Below are 19,972 nucleotides of genomic sequence, written 5' to 3'. Positions count from 1 at the left end.
TTTCCTCCATCGACCCACTGGTTGTTTGGTTTGTAAAGATTCACAGTTGCCCAGAGCCCAAAGTGACGCGTTGTGTCCGAACAACAGTCCAAAGCTCAACGTCATGAACAAACATCACAGCTGCTGCAGTCACTTAATCAGAGAAGCTGAAACCATCAGATGTGTTTAGGGATTTTTGCACGAGCTTGTTTTTTTTGTTTTCAGTTAGTGACTTATTTTTTTAAGCTCAGATTTGTTGTGAAGTTTAATATTTTACCAAACAACACGTTTTCAGAGTTCTCCAAATGTTTTGTAAAGTAACAGAAGCTTAAAGGAGTAAACAGTAAAACATTTCCCCCCGGAGATCTGCAGGAAGTAGAAAGTGTCATGACATGGAAATATATAAGTACAAGTACCTTGAAATTGTACTTGAGTAAACACTTACTGGCCACTACAAATTAAAGTCAGCGGCGTCGGTGGTAGAGCCTGACCGGTATTTTTAAAACCGACACTCATTTTGATATTTTAATATCTGATATTCTTTTTTTTTTCTTCTTCTTTTCAGAAACGCGTAACATAAACAAAGATTAATATAACATCTGTTATGTGCTGTCATGAGACGTCGCCAAGATAACAGCGGTTTAAAAATAAACCTTTTTTAATTGTTATAAATCCTACTTTGAACTGAAGTGCAGCTGATCGAGTCGGTGAAAAGTAGAGCGCCGTCTGGTGGACAAACTGCGCAACAACAACACTCATGACATGTAGCTCGTATCAGCCAATAATATCGGCACGCTGATTTATCGGTCTGTCTGTAGTCAGCAGTAAAAACGTAAACGTGTTGTGCTGAATGTAAAAGATGTGCAACGTATTTTCATTTGTATTTGATCGGGTGGTGGTCGGCCTAACAGTTATACTGTTCTGTAGTTTTATTTAAATTATTGTGTATTTGGAAAATCGTGCGAGCTCTTTGTTCTTGCTGTTACAAAAGTATAAAAGAGTTATACTTAAAAAGTGCAGTATTTTCCTAGTATAAATCTCCCAAAATACATTTTACATTACTGTTTTTGTACGGATAGAGAGAGTTTTACATGTTTCTAGGTGTATTTTTTAAACTCTGGACAGAAGCAGCTGTACTGAACACATTTCCTACAGTTTGTATTATTCATATTAATTATTTATAGAACGATAAACGGCAGCTCAAAGTGAACTATAAGTGAGTAAAACCTCCGCGTCTGGATCCTGCTGCTAATTCATCACATGTACACGAAGACCAAGCGGCTGATAGAAAGCTCCGGCTCTGCAGTTGAGTCTCCTGCGGCGACGCTGACTGTTTATCTGATGGAGAACTCAATAGCGCTCTGTTCTCGACCCATGACTTCATCACTGCACATGCTCACCGCCGAACCACGGCGGCCTTGTTGTCGCCAAACACAATGAAAGAAAGGGAAGGAGCTGTGTGCGCTGAAGAGGTTCAAGTTATTTATTAAGTCAAATGTCAACAGTTCCCTGCTTCAAACTTCTGTAATGTGAATGTTTTGTCTTTTTATATTGTTGGGTTTTGGACTGTTGGACAAATGGGACATTTGAAGACATCGTCTTGAACTTTAAATTTTAAAGACTAAGCATTAACATTTTATTGAAATAATAAGCTAATAAGTGAGTTTCTCGTGTGCAGAATTTAGCAGAAAACCCTTGATTTGTAAAAACCCGGACGTCCCTCCCTGTTCGCTCTGTTATTAACTGTATAAACACCTTTGTCTTAACTTGATAGATTTTACTGAGAGGAGAGGGACTTTCCTACAGGTACATTCCTTTCTTCTGGCATTTATTTGGACTAAAATGATGGAAACATACATGCACCTCTCCACAAGGTGCCTTTAGTAGCTCTTCTGGAGCTTTTGATAACATCACATGATCTTCCTCAGCAGATAGATGCCTGGTTCATTTTCAGATCACTTTAAGGTTGGCTTAAAAAAACTGAGGTTCAGTGTTGTTGAGACTTTGTGTGACTAACCGACCATGAGAACACGAGTTTAATCTTTGAAGCAGGTTTGTTTCACACTTGTAGGTCACTGACTATGCTGTTATCTCACAGGCGTTTGTCTGGCGGGAGCTGGTGTTTCTTTATTCAGAGTCCGTGTCCTTGGATGGTCCTCCACAGGCCGCCCAGAGTGAGTCAGGTCTGACTCTGTCCAGCACCGTCAGCGGTGACTCAGGTCTTTACTGGAGCGAGATATGAAATTATAGTTACGGTTTATTACAGCTGGAGCTTTATTTTGGTGGTTTCGTTCATCGTTCCCTTCAGTTATAATGACGCTGTACTTTAGTGATGTCACAGCAGAACGCCAGCGTCCCGCCCACTGTTCAAGTCAAGCTTGTAGACGAACCGGTCGGTGTGTTTCGATGTCAGCTGCTTTTAACAGCCAGAGCGGGAAACATAATTCAGCCAATCGTGTGGTTCCACTGACGTCAGGGTTTTAATGCTGATTCTATTCATGTAGTTTTTATGTCCAGTGAAAGTGCAGATCTGGCTCGTGTGACTTGTTAGTTGAATAGCTGCCAAGATGGCGGCTGAGCGGCATGATTTGCCTAAAAGGACTTTTTTGCATCTTCTGTAACAGCCAGCAGGGGGCGACTCCACTCGATTGTATAGAAGTCCATGAGAAAATGAGGCTTCTTCTCAGCTGATTAATTACCTCAGTAAACAGACTGAGAGCTGCTCTGACTTAGATTATATTTATATATTTTGAAATGTAACGTGCCACCTGAATTCTGTGTTTCCTTTTACATAAATAAAAATATTTCCACCATAAATTGGTGCGGAAACGTTCACCAGAATGCAGGAAATGAAGTGTTTAATGATCAACATTGCGTGACGACCCCCCCGCTCATATGTCTCGGCATTGAGGATATCTTGAAACACTGTTCAAGGATCTTTTGTTCTCGTGAACCTTGTATCGCGTATCGTGATGTGTCTTCACACCCCAGATCTGAGCCCCTTTGTCTCCACCACTTGGAGCTCTGTTGGATCACCAGACATCAATGAACATCAATGATTCAGGGTTTAATTACCTCGGAACACGCCAGCGTATCCCTCCACTGCTATAAATACACTTAGATGCAGCTTTAATGTTGGTCAGTCACAGAAAACAGATGCAGATGGATCGATAGAAGCAGGTCGTTGACTCGCCCGCTGAGCTCTGCTCTTCATAAACTGCTGTGTTACTGTACGGTAAAAATAGTGTATGATCTGACACTTTGACGGCATTAAATATTCTGCAGGGTTTATAATAATTTCTGTCTCAGTCTGATTTAGTGTGAAACAGTCGGTCCTGAGTCAAAGTAAAAGAATATCTAACATGTGACAGCCTCTATATTAGTATGGTCTGTATGCACATATGTGTTTATTTATATGTCTGCAGGGCATCACAGACAGAAGGAGGCCACAGCGGGGGGTCTCCCATCTGTTTACATTGTGCAGTCTGTTTGTGTAACTGCTCACAGACAACACTCGCACTCTAAAGCATGAGGAAGCGCTTTGTAAATGTCCAGAAAAGTTATATTCAGGGGTCTGAAATTAGCAAGTGGGCCCGAGAAGGTCCATCTGTCGGATACCGTCCCAGTTAGACGCCCGTCCCTTTTTACTGGCCTGGTGTGGCTGCAGGTTTTGACAAGTAAACAAGATTATTCTAAATACATTTTGAGAGGCTCAATTTGTGATTTCAATTAAATTTTATTTATATAGCGCCAAATCACAACAACCGTTATCTCATATTGCTTTTCATAAAAGAGCAATCATTAAGATTAAAACAAAAAAAATTAAAGTTTCACTTTTTGTACAGGTTACATGAGACACCTAAAGTTTCTACAGGTGTATGTTTAAAAAAAACAAACAAAAAAAATACATTTTTTTAATAAATCAATTAAAAAAGTGAATCTTTAATTTATTCTAGATTCATTACAAATAAACTGAAATATTTCCTTAAGCCTTTTTTGTGTTTGTGTTTGCAGAGATTTTATTTTTTTAACACAATCTTAGTTTTTTTTTTTTTTTTTTTTTTTTGTAAGATTTTGAGTTTTCAAACACTGATTTACTGAAGGTCTGTGTGAGTAAGTTAGCAAATCAGCACGCAAGCTGATCACGGTGTGCAGCGGTGACGTCTTTCAAAAGCATAGGATAGCTCCTGCTGTTCATTTACTACTTTTGCCTTAATGAATATGCAGTTTGGGGCGTAACATGCAAATACATTTATTTACTGCCAAGCCTAAACACAATTTCACATGAGAGGAAGGTGCAAACCGCCAAGTGTTGTGCAGAGAGGCTTCTGTTATTGTTGCCAGAACGAGAGCCCCCAGCTGCAGTAGTGCACGGATCACACGTAAAATTCATCCAGCCAGAGGGAACGATCACCAAGTGTTCGCAGCGCGCCGGTCCTAACAGCGACACAACCCATTGTAGGTCTTAGAGAGGGAATGTGGCGTACAAGGACAGGAGATCACTCTGCGGACGGTCGGTGGTCGTTCTGCTGGATTTCCTGGCGTCTGGGTCATTCCAGCACACTGTCGCTGTTTCTGCTGGGGTTTCCCAAAGCAGTTTTCAGGGGTGCTGTCTCAGGCGGGATGATTTCCACATACTCTGGACGCACTGAACGAAACAAACCGAGGTTTTTACGCAGCGGCTGCTTTCCCTCCCGACTCTCCATAAAACACGCAAAACCCTCATTTAAACACTGCCTCCCTCCTGTTGTCATCTACACAATACTTCTAAATCACCCATAGCAGGTACTAAAATTACACATGCATTATTTTAGAATACACTCTTTATTCTGGATGTTAGTAAATGGGGCCCTTAGATTCAGTCTTTCAGAACTTTATAGGATATTTATCCCGTATACTGGATTTTCCCAGAGCTCGAGGAAACCTGCCTGTTTGATGCTTTTAATGTGAAGCATTTTGTAGGTTTTATTTTGAAAAGTGATATATAAATGCGTACTTATTGTACTAATTCACAAGTTAGTTTAGGTTTTACACAGCAGTGAAAACTTATTTTTAAATTGAGCAAAAATAAAAAGCAGTCTGGTTATACAATAAAAAAGATTTTGAGTAAAGGATATTATAAGACATTAGTTTATAATTCCTTTTGAGGTTGATTAGAAGAAGACCTAAATCCTGGTTTGGGCCTTGTGTTCGGGTCAGTTGAAAACCTCTACTTTAATTGAAATGCAGTATGAAAACGAATGTGGCTTCAAATGGCCAACGGCAGCTGAACGCTGAGCTGCAGTGAGGAGAGGAAATCTGGAGTCTGAGTGCAGGATTAGTCGAGGCTGTCAGGAGGAAACCAGCTGTATGATCCTTTAGAGAAATTCTGATCCGTGTGACGTCTTAAAGCTAAATCCTTTCATCCCGCCTGCTGCGTGTCATCAGTTCCCCCGCTTCATTTCAGACAGAACCGAAGACGGGCCGCATCACATGACGCATTCAGTCATTCAACCCATGAACACATGACGGAGAGAAAGTCACATGGTTTACAGTCACCCTACAGCAGAACCCTCTTTTTAAAAAAGCACATTTAAAACAAGCCTAGGTTATTAAATCTGCTGTGGAAGAATAAGGCGCCGCACACGGAAACATCACAGCTGTAAAGGTGGAGGTGGGACATAGTTACTAGTGAGTCCATTTGTTGTAATTACAATGACTGAGGAGGGTCTAAAGGTATTAGTTACACCTCATGTCTCACAAGTTGCATATGGTAAATGGATTGTACTTGTAGAGCACCTTTCTAGTCATGTGACCACTCAAAGCTACTCTACGTGTCGCACTCACACATTCAGGAGGCTGCCGTGCAAAAAACTAATCATTCATACACTGTAAACAGCTTCAGTATCTTGCCCAAGGACACTTCAACATGCAGGCTGGGGGGGAAGCCGGGGATCCGACCCCTGATCTTCCGATCTCTAAGCCACAGCCGCCCGATCAGCGCGTTAATTTACGTTAACGTGTTACGCTACGTTGTCAAAGAGCAGGTCATGTGGTAGCGCCTTGTGGCCGGTTTGTTTGCGGTTGCTGTTGCAGCACTTCCATCATGATCGGCGCTGTCTGATGACGGCCGGGTCTTCACGGATCCACCCGTGTGTCGTGCATAATGTTAAACAGATCCAGGACCTGCGGAAATAGAAATAGAGTGGGACGCGACCTTAAACAGATTGACCGTGTAAAATGTGGATCCCAAACTGTATGGGGTCTCAAGGGGGATCTCTAATTTTAGACATTTGCAGATGGTGCTTGGGTCATTGAGGAGGTGCTTGTGTTCAGGAGGTTTAAGAGGTCCTGTAGGTGGTTCCATTGGATCCTTCTGAATTTCCAGACATCATTTAGCTTGTTGTAGGAGTCCTTTAGAGTTCTTGTTCTAAGGTTCTACTGGTCTTTAATGTGTTTCGTTGTCGTCACTGATGAGGTTTTAGTGGCACTTAGGGGGCTTCTAGTGGGCCTTAAAATTTTAAGGGTTCTGGGAAAGTGGAGCATGTAAGAAAATTTGAGATTAAATTTGTATTTCAGTGAATGTTTGAACTTGACACTTTAATTTAAACCTTTAATCTCCGTCAGCACTGAAAGTTTCTGTTCTTCCATCCATCCTGTCGTTCATCCTTTCATGCAGGTCACCGGAGCTTTGACTGAGCATCACTGAGCTCCTACCAAGTATTATATAACTGTCATGAAATACACCAGCCCGACCACGGCTCATGATATCTCTCCCGGTGCCAGCAGAGATAGATTTTGGGTGATTCAGCTCACTTTCATCAGATGATGAGTGATAGTGCGCCGGGCTTCATAACACAGTTGATGTATTTTTAAAATGGGATACACAGCTATAAATAGAGCAGCACTTTTATGAACATCTCTGAGGCTGCTGCAGAACTGTACTCTGGAATAAGATGAACACTCGGAGATGTGCAGGACGGCAGCCAAACGTGGCGCTTAAACACCTTTTTACACAAGTTTCAAGACCAAAATAATTACCAACATAAAAGTGAGAGTAGTTAACATGCAGTTTAATCCTTACAACCATGACAATCTTTACACTTCTGACAGCACAAAGCCTCGTGATTCTGCTGATGTTATAAACCCAATATCACAGTGACAACTTATTTTGTGTTTTTGCTCTGAAACTTTGGCCCAAAAAATTACTAGAAAGGTGAAGTTTGTCAAATTCAGCGATTATCTCCTCACGTCCTCTAGCTGTCTGTTCTGTGAGTGCGCTGACAGACAATCCGGTGTTTTTACTCAGTGCTGGCTCTGTAAATGGAGAAACAAACAACATACAACACTATTCCAGATATGACTTTTGCGTTGGGTTGGGCATAGTTTTGATTTTAACAATTCCGATATTTGCTTTCGATTCTGGTTCTGAACGATTCTTTGCTCCGACTCTCAGCTAAGGGGAATGCAGTTTCACGCTGAGGCCCTGTTCGAAACAGAAGGCAGCTGCCTCGCTGCCGTAAGAGACAGAACCTTTGAGGCAAGACATCTTCTGAGACGGTTTGTTTCAAAGAGCCTTTTAGAGCAGCACTCACCGCAGCGTGTGACGTCAGCACGTCGTCTTGCTTCTCTTCTGTCAGTCACAAGCCTTATCGTCAGCTTGCTAGCTATTGGGAAAACAAATGGCCGACAGACGCCTCAGAAATCATTCCAAACAAACTTCGGTTGGTTACAGTCGAGGGCTAATAAGATATCAGTGTTTAGTTCTCCCTAACTTTTCAGAAATCAAAGCAAAAAAACGACAAAACTTTGTCATCTTGTCAGTTCTTTGTGAGCTACCGCAGGCGCACAGATTTATGGGTAATGGACAGCATGGAGTCAACGTCAATACTGCCTTCAAAACTGAACGTTACAGGGGCAGTCTGGAGGCCAAAGAAGATTTTTACCCATTTCGAACACACCTTGAGGTCGGCTAGATGCGTTAGCAATTTGCGTCCATTTATGTACAAGAAAATACATTTGTTCACCACAATTTTTGCTATTTGGTCAAGCAACTTGTTCACTACAACTTCACTTACCTGATTGGGACGAGGTTCTAGTTAGCTCAGGGTTGTCCGAGGAGGACGAGGCAGGACAGGCAGCAGCACGGCGAACACGGTACACTCCTTGTTGATTTGTTTAAAGACTCTTTGGCTTACTGTGCTGCACAGCTGCAACAGAACAAGTGCCTGGAAATGAGGTGGCCGCTACAGAAAACAAAACTTGCGCGTGTTAAATAAATTGAACCAATGATCGGACACAAAACCAAATGACATTTGAAAAGTTGAAACCTGTTCTCGATGCCCAGTCCTATTTGTGCGTCAGGTTAAATGACTCGCCCACGGACATTCGGATCACTTTCTAGTTCACCAAGACGTTGTTGTGATCTTGCTGTTAGTATCGCAGGCTGGAGCTGCTATGGGGTTCAATAAGCTAACAAGCCCTCTTTTTAACATCTGAAACTACTACTGGCCAGTTATCCATCCATCCATCTTCATCAAGTTGGGACTCCTCCGGTTTCTTGCTGAGATCCATGGCCTCAGATTTAGAGGTGCTAATCCTCATCCCAACCGCTTCGCACTCTGCTGCGAACCGATCCAGTGAGAGCTGAAGGTCACGGACCGATGATGCAATCAGGACCACATCATCCGCAAAAAGCAGTAACGATATCCCAAGCCCACCGAACCGCAGGCCCTCCTCGCCACGACTACGCCTCGATATCCTGTCCATGAGTATCACAAACAGGATTGATGACAAAGCGCAGCCCTGGCGAAGGCCAATCCTCACCTGGAAAGAGTCCGACTAACTGCCTCATCAAATCAATGCCTTCAATACGAGCAACAGCAAATAACCTAACTTCCTGTGTGTGCACAGCCGGCCAGTCGATGTGGTTGTCCGTCAGATTTTTAGCCAGCTGCATTTAGTTTTGTGAGTAGTTGATACAGCTTTGTTGACTAATTATAAAAGTATTTGGTATTTTATAGCTCTGATGACTCATATTATTACTAGTGTCATTTTGGAGTTTCCAAATGGCCTGGCATGGTTTGGGGGTCCACCTAGACAAGCCCTGAGAAACACAAACAATGTACACTGGTTACTGTTTGTGGTACCGTCAGCACATGTGGAACAGGTTGTATCCAGGGCTTCGGCTGTGGCTCCGTTGTGTCGAGATATTCAGGCAGCTTCCCAGACAAAAGCAGCTTACCGTGAACATCCAGAACGGAGAAGGAAGAATTCTACCAGGGGACGAAGGGCCGAAGGGATACCGTGATGTGAGCCATCAAAGTCGTGTGCGATGTGGACCAGAGCTGTGCAAAAAGCAAGTAAGGAGAGGTTGAGCTGTTGAGATCTGATGTTCAGTGACGGCTGCTGGAAGCTTCTCCTGCTCTGCTTGCCAGGAGGTTGTGTTCACTGACTCACCTCTGTCTGAGAAGAAGACTCTTTACGCCAAATGTGACTGGACGGAGGCCAGAGGTCGCTTCCTCTCTGCAACAACCAGAGCTCTGGTTGGCCGCCGGCCTGAACACAGAGCTGTTGTGTTTTTGGTGTGAAATGTGAACACTGCAGCAGCCCGACAAGCTGTTCACACTGCTGATCAGTGTGCTTTGTTTGAGGGAAGGTTTCCAGTTTTTAGTGGAGCCAATCAAATCTGGAGAACAGGAACATCAGCAGTAATCAGTGATGCAAACAAGAAGTATAATGTTGCCATGATTCACTGGGTTAGCTGTGAGCTACGACTTGAGCCCCATTTTGTTCACCTGTACCCAGTAAAAGTAGCTGAAATCGCTGTTAGCAGTGAACTATTGATGTACAGGCCGCCATCACTGGATCACTGTGACTCTGAAGAAAACATGAAGACTCTCGGGGAAGTTAGGAGGAGCGTTTTCTTTCTGTAGTTTTTAAGAGGATCCATGTTTTCTTCAGGGTTAGAGGTTACATATATCTTGTCATAGAAGCATTTTACTCATATTTTTTATTTCCATTCAAGCAAAGTAGAAGTAAACTAAAAGATAAATTCTCCTGAGCTGTGCTTTATGTTCATTGTGTCTCGTCACTCTAAGCTGCTGAATTCTGACAAAGTCAAATTAACCCTGAATAAAGGCTTTTATTATGAAACAGCTGCAGGAAGTGTCAGGTCGGCTTCGGTTAGTATGATGTAAGGTTTCTTGTGGATCAGTTTTTAACAGTGAGGTGAAGATCCTAAATAAATTCTACATGTGGTTCAACATTTTGGGAAGGACGCTTTGCTTTCTTTCTGAAGATATTTTAACACTATGACGAAATATACCACTGGAGAAATGGTCTTTTATTTGACTGAAAGTCCGTTGAAATGTTGTTGATCTATTGTTTGTGTCTCTCCTTCGCCGTTTATTGTTTACACCGGGTACCCAAAATGCTACCGCGCAAACTATTTAAAAGTCGTACGTGATCGTCGCACCCCTAATATCGACCCTCATGCCTTCAATCAATGCGAATTGTTCTGTATATTGGCACATTTTCCTCCCCAGAACTAGGAACCTGTGGAGGAACTCACTGTGTTCCCACCGCACAGATCAGGGTCTACATGAAGTTCTAGCGTCTTTATTTTACCCCACAAAAAAGTCCCTGCTAGGGGGATTAGTAGTGTTGGAGTCAAGACCGCCCAAACCGAGACCAAGTCAAGACCAAGACCAGAGTTTATCAAGACCAAGACTTTTAGGGGCTGAGACCAAGAACGAGGGAGGGAGAGACCGAGTCAAGACCATAAACCAAGACCAGTTCCCCACGTTACATGACGCACAATAAAATGTGGAACGAGATCAGAGGTACTTCTCAAACTGAAAGATCCACATTCCCATTAAAACACCCACATACAAACAATAAGAGCTGAAATCAACGTAAGCGTCTTTATTCAACACGCCTTTTCCGTGGTTACCATCGCGGGGAGGGGGGACAGTCGTTAACGGGAACAACACATTTTTAATTAGGGTTATTGGTCTTGGAATAAAATCCTGAGTCCTCAATGACCGAGACAAGAGCAAGACCATCAGATTGACCGATCCCGAGGCGTACTACAACACGAGGGGTTGTTACTTTCCAAAAGTACTGGAGCTTTGGGGGGGCGGTGATTAAGACTTTTATTTGTTTTTTATTATATTCCAATCAAGTCTGATGTTCATATAAACATTTTGCTCATGGGTGGTGACTAAATAATGACGCCTGTCTGTCGCATTGTAAGGCGTATACGTCGGTGCACTGATTTGCCTGATCTTTGCAGGTCAACATCGGACTGAAGGAACCTTTTAGTTCCTAAAAAGTAGTTCCTGGGACTAAAGGCAAAATAAAGACAATAAACTCCTTTTTCTAGAAACAGAATCAAGAGAACGTGATCTTTATATAAATGTGAGGATAAAATATCATTATGAAAATTAAATTATGTTCTTATTATTATAATAATTACTAATATAAATATTTTCCTAATAATGTTTCAGTTTCATAAAAGAGGGAAAAATGAAACAAACAGAAGAGGGAGGGGGTCTGTGCTCTTACAGGAAATTCAACTTAATGCCAGATCATCCTCTGCCTGGTTGCCTGGCAACAGTTGCCAGGCGGCAGGCAGGTGCCTCGGCCCGTAGAAAGGTAGCAGAGCACCCCCGAGGTGATGGAGGGCAGGTGGTCACGCTCCATCAGAGCGACATCGATCGACTGCGGCGCCGTTTCCTTTTTCTTTAGGGTGGCTGATCATTTTTCAAAATAAAAGGGGAGAGAGAGCCATAATTAGAGATTACTTTTTGATTTGGGAAAAGCCAGAAGAGAAGGAAGAATTAATAACCTGGAATAAAACCATCTGGCATCTGAATAACAAACCCAGAGTGAGGAAGTGTTTTATATTGATTATCTGTGTCTTTGTGTGTGTTTTTATGTTTTTATATGTACTCATTTTTTATTCTTTCCTCCTTTCCTTCCTTTTAAAGCGTTCAGTAAACCAAAAGAAAGTGTTTTTATAGCAAAATCAGGACATTTATGTGATTATAGGCAGGACTGTAGTCTCGATCTGCTCTCTATCCTGTATTATAACTAATCCTCCTATTTTAGCGGTTTAAATATCTTTAAAGTGGACAACAATCAGTTTTTAGCCGATGATCGGACTTGTCAAAGATGACGTTTTCCTGATCGGGAGCCGGCGCCTCAAATGTCCAAAACATCGGAGCAAATTTTTAACTGAGATGTGAAATACGGAGCTGCAGGGTTCTTTAACTGTGTATATTCACCTTTTTTGTGTCTTTGATTCTGCAGGCTGCTTTAAGGATGACCGCATCGTGTTTTGGACGTGGATGTTCTCCACGTATTTCATGGAGAAGAGGGCTCCTCAACAGGACGACATGCTGTTCTACGTCCGCAGGAAGCTCGCCTACGTCAGCGCAGAAAACACCGAGGGCAAAAAGGTGACGAGCAGTGATTTATTCAAGGGTTTCTCAACCTTTATAAACTTTATTTGTCCCTGGAGGGCAGTTGGTTTTGCAGCAAGACGTAGAGGACAAACGTAAATACAAGACTGTAAAATACTGACTGAAAAAATAATAATAATAAAATGCTAAATTTCAGGTCGTCAGTTAGACAATCATCACAACACAACTTTAAATACAACATGTATGTGTAATTCAACAGCCGTGTGTAAAAACAACAGGAACATATTTAGCCGAGGTCCCCGTCATCATCATCAAGGGTTCATTTTAAATTGAATCTCTGGGTTTTCAAAACAAGCAATTTGAAGACGCCACCTGAGACTAAAATTAAGCTCATGTTCGGATCACGTGATGTCGGCGTCCACGCGCTCTCACTGAACGTCTGATTTATGCGCCTTCACGACTCGTCCGGCTGCACGTGTCTGCTGAGGCTTTAAATCTGAGAACAGGACGGAGACTGTATTGATCTCCTCGGCTCAGATCCTGCTTCAGACATTATCTGCTTTGTCCTTGTTGACTTTGAAGTGGGGAACATTCACTTTCATTAAAATATCAGCAAAAATATCATAAGAATTGTAAAAAGTCAGTTGAAGCAGAGTACAGATCAGACTGAGAGCTGTTTCTGCTATTTTGTCCACCCCATTTATATCAGTGAGAACAGGCTGGATAACAGAAACACCTGTGAAACCGATGAGAACATACAGGGAGGAGAACTGTTAGATTAGTTTTAGCTGGTGTTCCTAATAAACTGGACACTGATGATTATTACAGGAAACATAAAAGGAAGGCGTCCCCAAAAACTGAAGTGAGCCTCGTTGTAATAAAACAGGAAGCTGCTGGTGGTTTTTATCCAAAGCGGGTTTCTTTTCGGGTCCTGTTTTCTACATCAGTGCGAAGCTTTTGTTCTCGACGAGACGATTCAAATGTAGAAACTGTGTAGGAGACGAACGCACAGCCACTTTCAATTTTCCCTTCAGTCGCAGCTTTCAGCTGTTTCAGAATCCAACTGTCTTTACAGCAGAAGAACTAAATGTAAAAACTCTCTGCTGGGACAAGTTATGAGTCACTCTGAGAATGAATATATTAATTAAGAAAGTGAGGAAGAAGAGAGACGAATAAAAGGAAACAAAGAGATAATTGATAAAATAAAATGTTTTTATTTAATTAATCTTTATAAACCTTTGATGTTGTTACCTGGAATTGTACTTTAAATTAACAACAAAGAAAAGAGATGTGTGAAAACAACAAAGTTTCTGTTACATTTTAAAAAACCTTAAAAACTTTTCTTTAAAACTTACAGATCAACAACCTTTAAACAGATAAAGTACAAATGTAAGTTATTTATATATACTGTATAATATGCATGTACATTATATACTGTGCAGTATTTACTGAAGAATGAATTTTATATATATATATATATATATATATATATATAAATGAAATGTACTGCAGAGTAACTGCAGTCGAGCTTCTGTTTCTCCCTTTCATCTCGGTTTTATTACATTTGGCCCGGACAGACTCTGCGTCTGCCTTTTTGTAGTTTGTCCCCCGTCTGTCCCTGGTTTCCATGGTTACACATCATTGTGCCGCCGCCACCTCCTCGTCCATCAACAGCCGGCTGCAGCCCGGACACGTCAGACGGACCGGACTGAGGTGACTCTGCTGTTGGAGGATTCAGGCTCTGACGAGGCCGCCGCTGCGAGCTGAAGTGAAACAGGAAGCGTTTCTGTTCCACAAAAACCGCGTCCAGAATCACTTTGTAGTAAAACACAGAACTGAATATCTGGCTCATCAAACAGTGTGTGCTTCACTCCAAACGCCCAGAGGGAGTCTTTTAAAAGCCATAAATAACGTTGTTTATTCAGTATTTCTGGTTTTCTGGAGGCCTTTAGTGAACACCATTTCCCATGAGCCCACAGAAAGGTTAAAGGTCACAGCAGGACAGATGAGGAGAGGACCGAACGCTGCAGCTAAAGCTAAAAAAGGAGGAAAAATTACTTGAGTAGAGACAAAATGAAGCTGTGTTTCTCTATTCGGACACTTGTGTTAGTACACTAACATGCAGTACACTGTGTACACTGTGTACTTATTTACGTACAATCCAGCAGCGTAGTATCTCAAATCAACACACAGATGTGGTGCACTAAGCCCTCTCCTCCTCCTCGTCTTCGTCGTCCTCCTCATGTGTTGGGTGTTGTGGAGAAAGTTGGATAAGAGTGAAGCCGGAACAATGAACTGCATCAGACAGAACTCTTTTTCCCGTTACAGAGATTTTAGGAAACTAAAGTTCAGGAGAACGCTGGGATTTGTTAGGAGACAAAATTGTGGGCTTTGATTTACTGTAAAAAAGGACTTGCAGAGCAGAGAACACAAAAAGCTTTCTAAAAAATAATAATGAAACAAGATGATTCCACAGATGAGATTTCTGCAGAGAGGAACGTGTTTGACCTGATCCCTGTCATACCAGCTGGATCACCACTGGAAAAGTCCTGGAAAAGTCCTGGAGAATGATGGTCAGGAAAGAGCAGGAGCCTGAATCAACTGCTCAGGATGTTTCTTTTCTTCACTTCCTTCTTCCTTTCTCCTGTTGGATAATGATAGTTAGTGATTCTCCCGATCATCAGCCACAGTCCCGGCCTCCCCCTCTCCGCCTCGTCTCTCTTTAAACAGGTACCAGGTAGAGGTTCGTGTCTGCGGGGAGAATCCTCCACACGCCAGGATTCATTTCGCTCACCAGCCATTTAGAGCGCAGGGATGTTTACACTGGGAAGGCGACGGGAAATCCCCCTTCACACTCAGAACAGTAAAACGCACACAAATACAAAACATTTACATTCTCGTTTTTTCACGTTTTAATAAGCATCAGATTCTGTTTGGTGCCCTCGCTCGTTCAGAGGTTGTTTTCTGCTGCGAGAAGAAGAAAACGCTGCTTCATGTTACAGAAAGGGAACCGAAACAGAAAAGAAGCTGCTGACTCTGCAAAAAAAAGCAGAAAAATAGATGTTTCCTGAGAGGGAGACGTCTTTGAGGTATTTTCTCCGTGGTCACGCCGTCCCGCCCAAGTTGGCATTGTTCTCCATTTTGCCTTCAGCACGTTAAACATCTGCCTCATGAGACGACAGCAGAGGTGAGAAAGATCCACATGATACTGCGCTACACTTTGTTTTTACCCTGTGATATCTGTCGAAGCCCCTGTCCAAATTAATATTATTTTCTTTATTATTCCTTTGTTGTTTTTTAAATTTCACATTTTGATACTGACATTTTTTTTTTTAGTCATTGTTTTATAATACATTGTTTTTATTTATTTTATTTACATTTTTAATATTTTATTCACATTTTTAACACATTTGTTTTTTATTTATTTATATATATTTATATAATTTTTTATCTTTTTAATTTTTTTAAGACACACAGACACTTTTACTGTATTTTATTTACTTTATTTAATGAACTGTATGAAAGGAATTGTTCTTTTGTGATTTATTTATAGCTTTGTCAATATTGTTGTTTTACATTCATGCTGATGAAGCTGAATTGAATTAGTGCAGTGACCTGGTCTCACTGGGCCACATGTTCTGGTCATGTCGCTCTCTGGTTGATTATTGGAGCTCAATATCTGACGCCAGATGTGACACGACTGTACGGCCCAACGTCTCAGACGGCTGTAACATCGCAGCGTGCAGGAAAGAGCCGAAGCCGCAGATTGATTCTCCTCACATGGACTTGGGATAAACCGCCACCCTCTGAACGACAGACACCAGAGAAGATGAATTAGGTTTGATAAATCTGAGCGTATCTGTTCAAACGTCACAGTGGCTTCTTCCATCCGCATGTTGCTGCGCTGCAGTAATTAAGTGCATTTACTCAAGTACTGTACTTAAAATTTGAGCTACTTTACTTGAGTATTTTCTTTTCACGCCTCTTTCTCCTTCTGCTCCATCTGAGAGGGAGATGTTGTTCTTTTTACTTCACTAAATTTATCTGACGGCTTCAGCTTCTTCAGAGTCCCACAAAACACATGAAGAGTTTATAAAATATCATGTTTAGTTATAAATGAACTCCAGCAGTTATAAAGTTCAGCTGACAGAAAGATTAACTGGCTACCATTTGTAATAATGTTGAACTTTGTACTGTTGCGTAGTGAAGGAGTCACTCTGGGCTCTGTAACTCCGGTATGACATAAACCAGCAGCGATGTGTCCAGTCACACAAACAGCTGTGTGCCTTTTTAAAATCCTGCCCGATCAATTGAATTAATTAAAATGAACTGAATCAGGATCTTTGGGAAATGTCAAAGAAAATGAGAGCGAACAGGATGCACCTGAGCTCGATTTCATTTTTTAATTGTGAATAAATTGGCGAAACCACACAAAGGCTCTGCATGTTTCATACAGGAGAAAACGGTAACGATGGATCCTTATCGCGTTAACAGGTTCAGCTGAAGTCCGATCCACCTGCTGCAGCTCAGAGTCTCGGATCTCCTTTTGACGTCAAACTGACGTTACTCCGGTTCCTCCGCTCCCGGGCCGACCCGCTCTCATAAACTCGCTGTCAGATATACGTTGTGTGTTGTAACGTCATCAGCAGCTGTTCTGATCCGCCGTGTCGGCTCTGTTTCAGGTGGAGGTGGAGGTCTACAGGAGAGACTCCAAGAAGCTGCCGGGCCTCGGAGACCCGGACATCGACTGGGAGGAGAGCGTCTACCTGAACCTCATCCTGCAGAAGGTGAAAACTACCGCAAACACTGTCCCGCTCACAGTGGTGGCGATGGACACGACTTCAGCTTCAGACGCACAAAAACACTTTCATATCACACTCATCATGCGAGGCGTGACTGCCCACATCACATTTCTCTGAGAACAGTACGCTGGCGTACGGAGGTAAACGTGGAGGCCTCAGAGGTTAGCTCCTGTTAGTTTCATCGCCCTCTACCGGTTTCCGGCTTCTGACAAATGTTCACAACTTTGTCCTTTTCATCGTCCTCATTACAGTTTCCTGCGCCGTACGGCCTTACAGCTCTCTCTCTACTGTTTCCGCCCGAACTCGCTCTAGAGTTAAGCAGGGACGTCACGATACCAGAGATTTAGTAGTTGTTAAAGCTACATAATAAATCCAGAGTACTTCAACACACACTGCTTTACTAAATGATCAGCTCAGTGACTGTAAAACAGCGGCAGAGGTCACACACACGTCTGCTCAGCCGTTAAATGTCCTGACGTGGTGACACCATCAGTCCGGAAATATTCATTTATTACCACAGATGACACAGACGGTACAGTGAGGGATGGCAGCCAACTCTGAGCTTAGCTGTAAACGTCTACAGCAGCACCAGCGGTCTCTGACTAAAGTCCCCGTAAGTTTCTCCACACACGACTCTTACTGTTTGTCTTTTCGATGAGCTGCAGCTGCACTTGTCACCATCTTCCGCGTTTTGCGTCCCCGTTAACTTTGGTACCTAGAAAAACAAGTACCTTCATTATTACAGAAGTATCTGTTATCATGACATCCCGATCTGACCGTCCACACCGAGGTCGCATATTTAAAAAAAATTCCAGGCTGCATCTGGTGGATCCCAAATCTGAGCTGAGATTCTTGTTCACTTTAGGGTTGCACGATATTGCTTTTCTGTCCGTTCTTTTCTTTTAGTCGGTCTGTCTGTCTGTCTGTCTGTCTGTGTGGAGTACGCACACGCATCACGTGGCGTGCTCCAAGGTGAATTTTCGTGTACTGGACCCGTGTGCTCACGCTCACACGTGACAGGGCAACTGGCCAATGAAACATGGTCATTCTACAGCTGTTTGAAGCGCGTCGCTCCACAAAATGAACAGAAGATTGCCCACTTTCTGTGACATTTTCTATATGATGTTGTGCAAAGTGATAACGGTTCTGAGTTAATATATTGTTCACACATCAGGTCTGAACAAAAACACCGCAGTCTGAACTGTACTGCACTGTAAATGTAAATGCTCCGTACTTGTATAGCGCCTTTCTAGTCTTTTCGACCACTCAAAGCGCTTTTACACTACATCTGCATTCACCAGTCACACACATTCATACACTGAGCCTACGTGCTCAAACGGAAACTAACATTCACACTCATTCATACACTGGCGGAACAGCCACCAGGGGCAAATCGGGGTTCAGTATCTTGCCCAAGGACACTTCGACACGCAACCAGGGGGAGCCGGGGATTGAACGGCCAACCCGCTCCACCTCCACCGCCCCTAATTCATCATAATTAAAGATTAAACCCGAATATTACAGGTCACAAGTTTTGATGAGCATAAAATATCTTTTTAATGCAGAGGATTTTTTTATATTTGATGAATTTTAGAGATTTACAGACTTGAAGCATGTGGTGCGTGAGGACTTTGATTATCTACAGGAGAATACGGCCATTTGTGTTTGAGATACTTTGTCATTAAAAAGAAAACAACTTATTTTGGATATTTGTAACAAATTTCCAGGTTATTTCTTTGCAAGATGTTGAAAAACAGTCGATGTCCGTGTCTTTCGGCCAAACTGCTCGTGGAGAAGAAACTTGTTTCAGGATTTCGGTGTGATTGTGTAAAATGTACTAATTAGGCCTTTTTCTGTCTTACTGGGGGACACATGGAGGGACACACAGATAGATAACTACAGTATGTACTACCAACTTTTTACTACACATTTGTATGACTACTTTACTGCACTGTTGTTTCATTTACATCAGATCATGAGTGTAGCAGGAGATAACGGAGCAGTGAGACCCAAAGGTTGGCCCAAAATAAAATGTTTTAATCTCAGCGACAACGCAAAATACTTTCTGTTTACAACACAGTTTAACTTTAACTTAAGACACTAAGCAAACTGAACAAAGCAGTAACAAGGTGGCGTTCAGTCAGCGCCCACGCAAGGATAGAAAGAAGGACAGGAAGCAGAAAACAATTACCGTATTTAAGTCTGACGGCAGGTAGATTTTGTGATATTCTTTGTCCACTGACGCCAACAGTAACCTGAAATAACTCTGCTCTCTTGCAGCTGGACTACGTGGTGACGTGTGCCGTGTGCACGCGCTCAGACGCAGGAGATATCCACATCCACAAGAAGAAATGTCAGGTAGGAAGCCGGGCCAGCGTTTATCTGAGCGGACGTTAATGAAGCTGCCGACCTTTCATCCGTTCTGTCTGTCTGACCTTTTCACAGGAAGTGTTTGCGTCTCCCAGCAAACACGCCATGGACAGCAAAGGAGAGGAGTCCAAGATGAGCTACCCGAACATCTTCTTCATGATCGACAACTTTGAGGAGGTGACGTTTCTCTCCCGACTTTAACCCTTTCTGAGCCACACGGCAGCCTGTGAAATGAGCAGAGTTCGGCTAAAGTAATAATATTACTTATGTTACTTTCACACGCACGCTGTTTAGAGATGAATCCACTGGAACAATAATGAACCTGAGGAGTCGACAAGCAGCCAAACTGGAAACATGCAGCCTCTCAGACCAGAGGATGCAAAAATAAATAAAAATAAAGCAGGTCTTTCCCGA

General features: G+C 42.5%; 1 protein-coding gene across 7 annotated transcripts in view; it reads left to right on the top strand.

Moving 5' to 3' along the window:
* LOC123963941 (uncharacterized protein KIAA0930 homolog) overlaps nucleotides 1-19,972 on the top strand; it is a 22,885-nt gene extending 2,913 nt beyond the window's left edge. For 6 of the 7 annotated variants that reach the window (XM_046041065.1, XM_046041067.1, XM_046041066.1 and 3 more), the window contains 4 exons: nucleotides 12,274-12,422; nucleotides 17,069-17,173; nucleotides 19,469-19,546; nucleotides 19,634-19,972. In XM_046041065.1, coding sequence (XP_045897021.1) covers nucleotides 12,274-12,422; nucleotides 17,069-17,173; nucleotides 19,469-19,546; nucleotides 19,634-19,759 — 458 coding nt within the window. In that variant the 3' untranslated portion in view covers nucleotides 19,760-19,972. The remainder of the gene's footprint in view (nucleotides 1-12,273; nucleotides 12,423-17,068; nucleotides 17,174-19,468; nucleotides 19,547-19,633) is intronic. The other variant, XM_046041070.1, reaches the window with a different exon arrangement.

This window comes from Micropterus dolomieu, linkage group LG23 (assembly GCF_021292245.1).
Source record: "Micropterus dolomieu isolate WLL.071019.BEF.003 ecotype Adirondacks linkage group LG23, ASM2129224v1, whole genome shotgun sequence".
NCBI classification, from domain to species: Eukaryota; Metazoa; Chordata; class Actinopteri; order Centrarchiformes; family Centrarchidae; genus Micropterus; species Micropterus dolomieu.
This window is presented reverse-complemented; position numbering and strand designations above follow the sequence as displayed.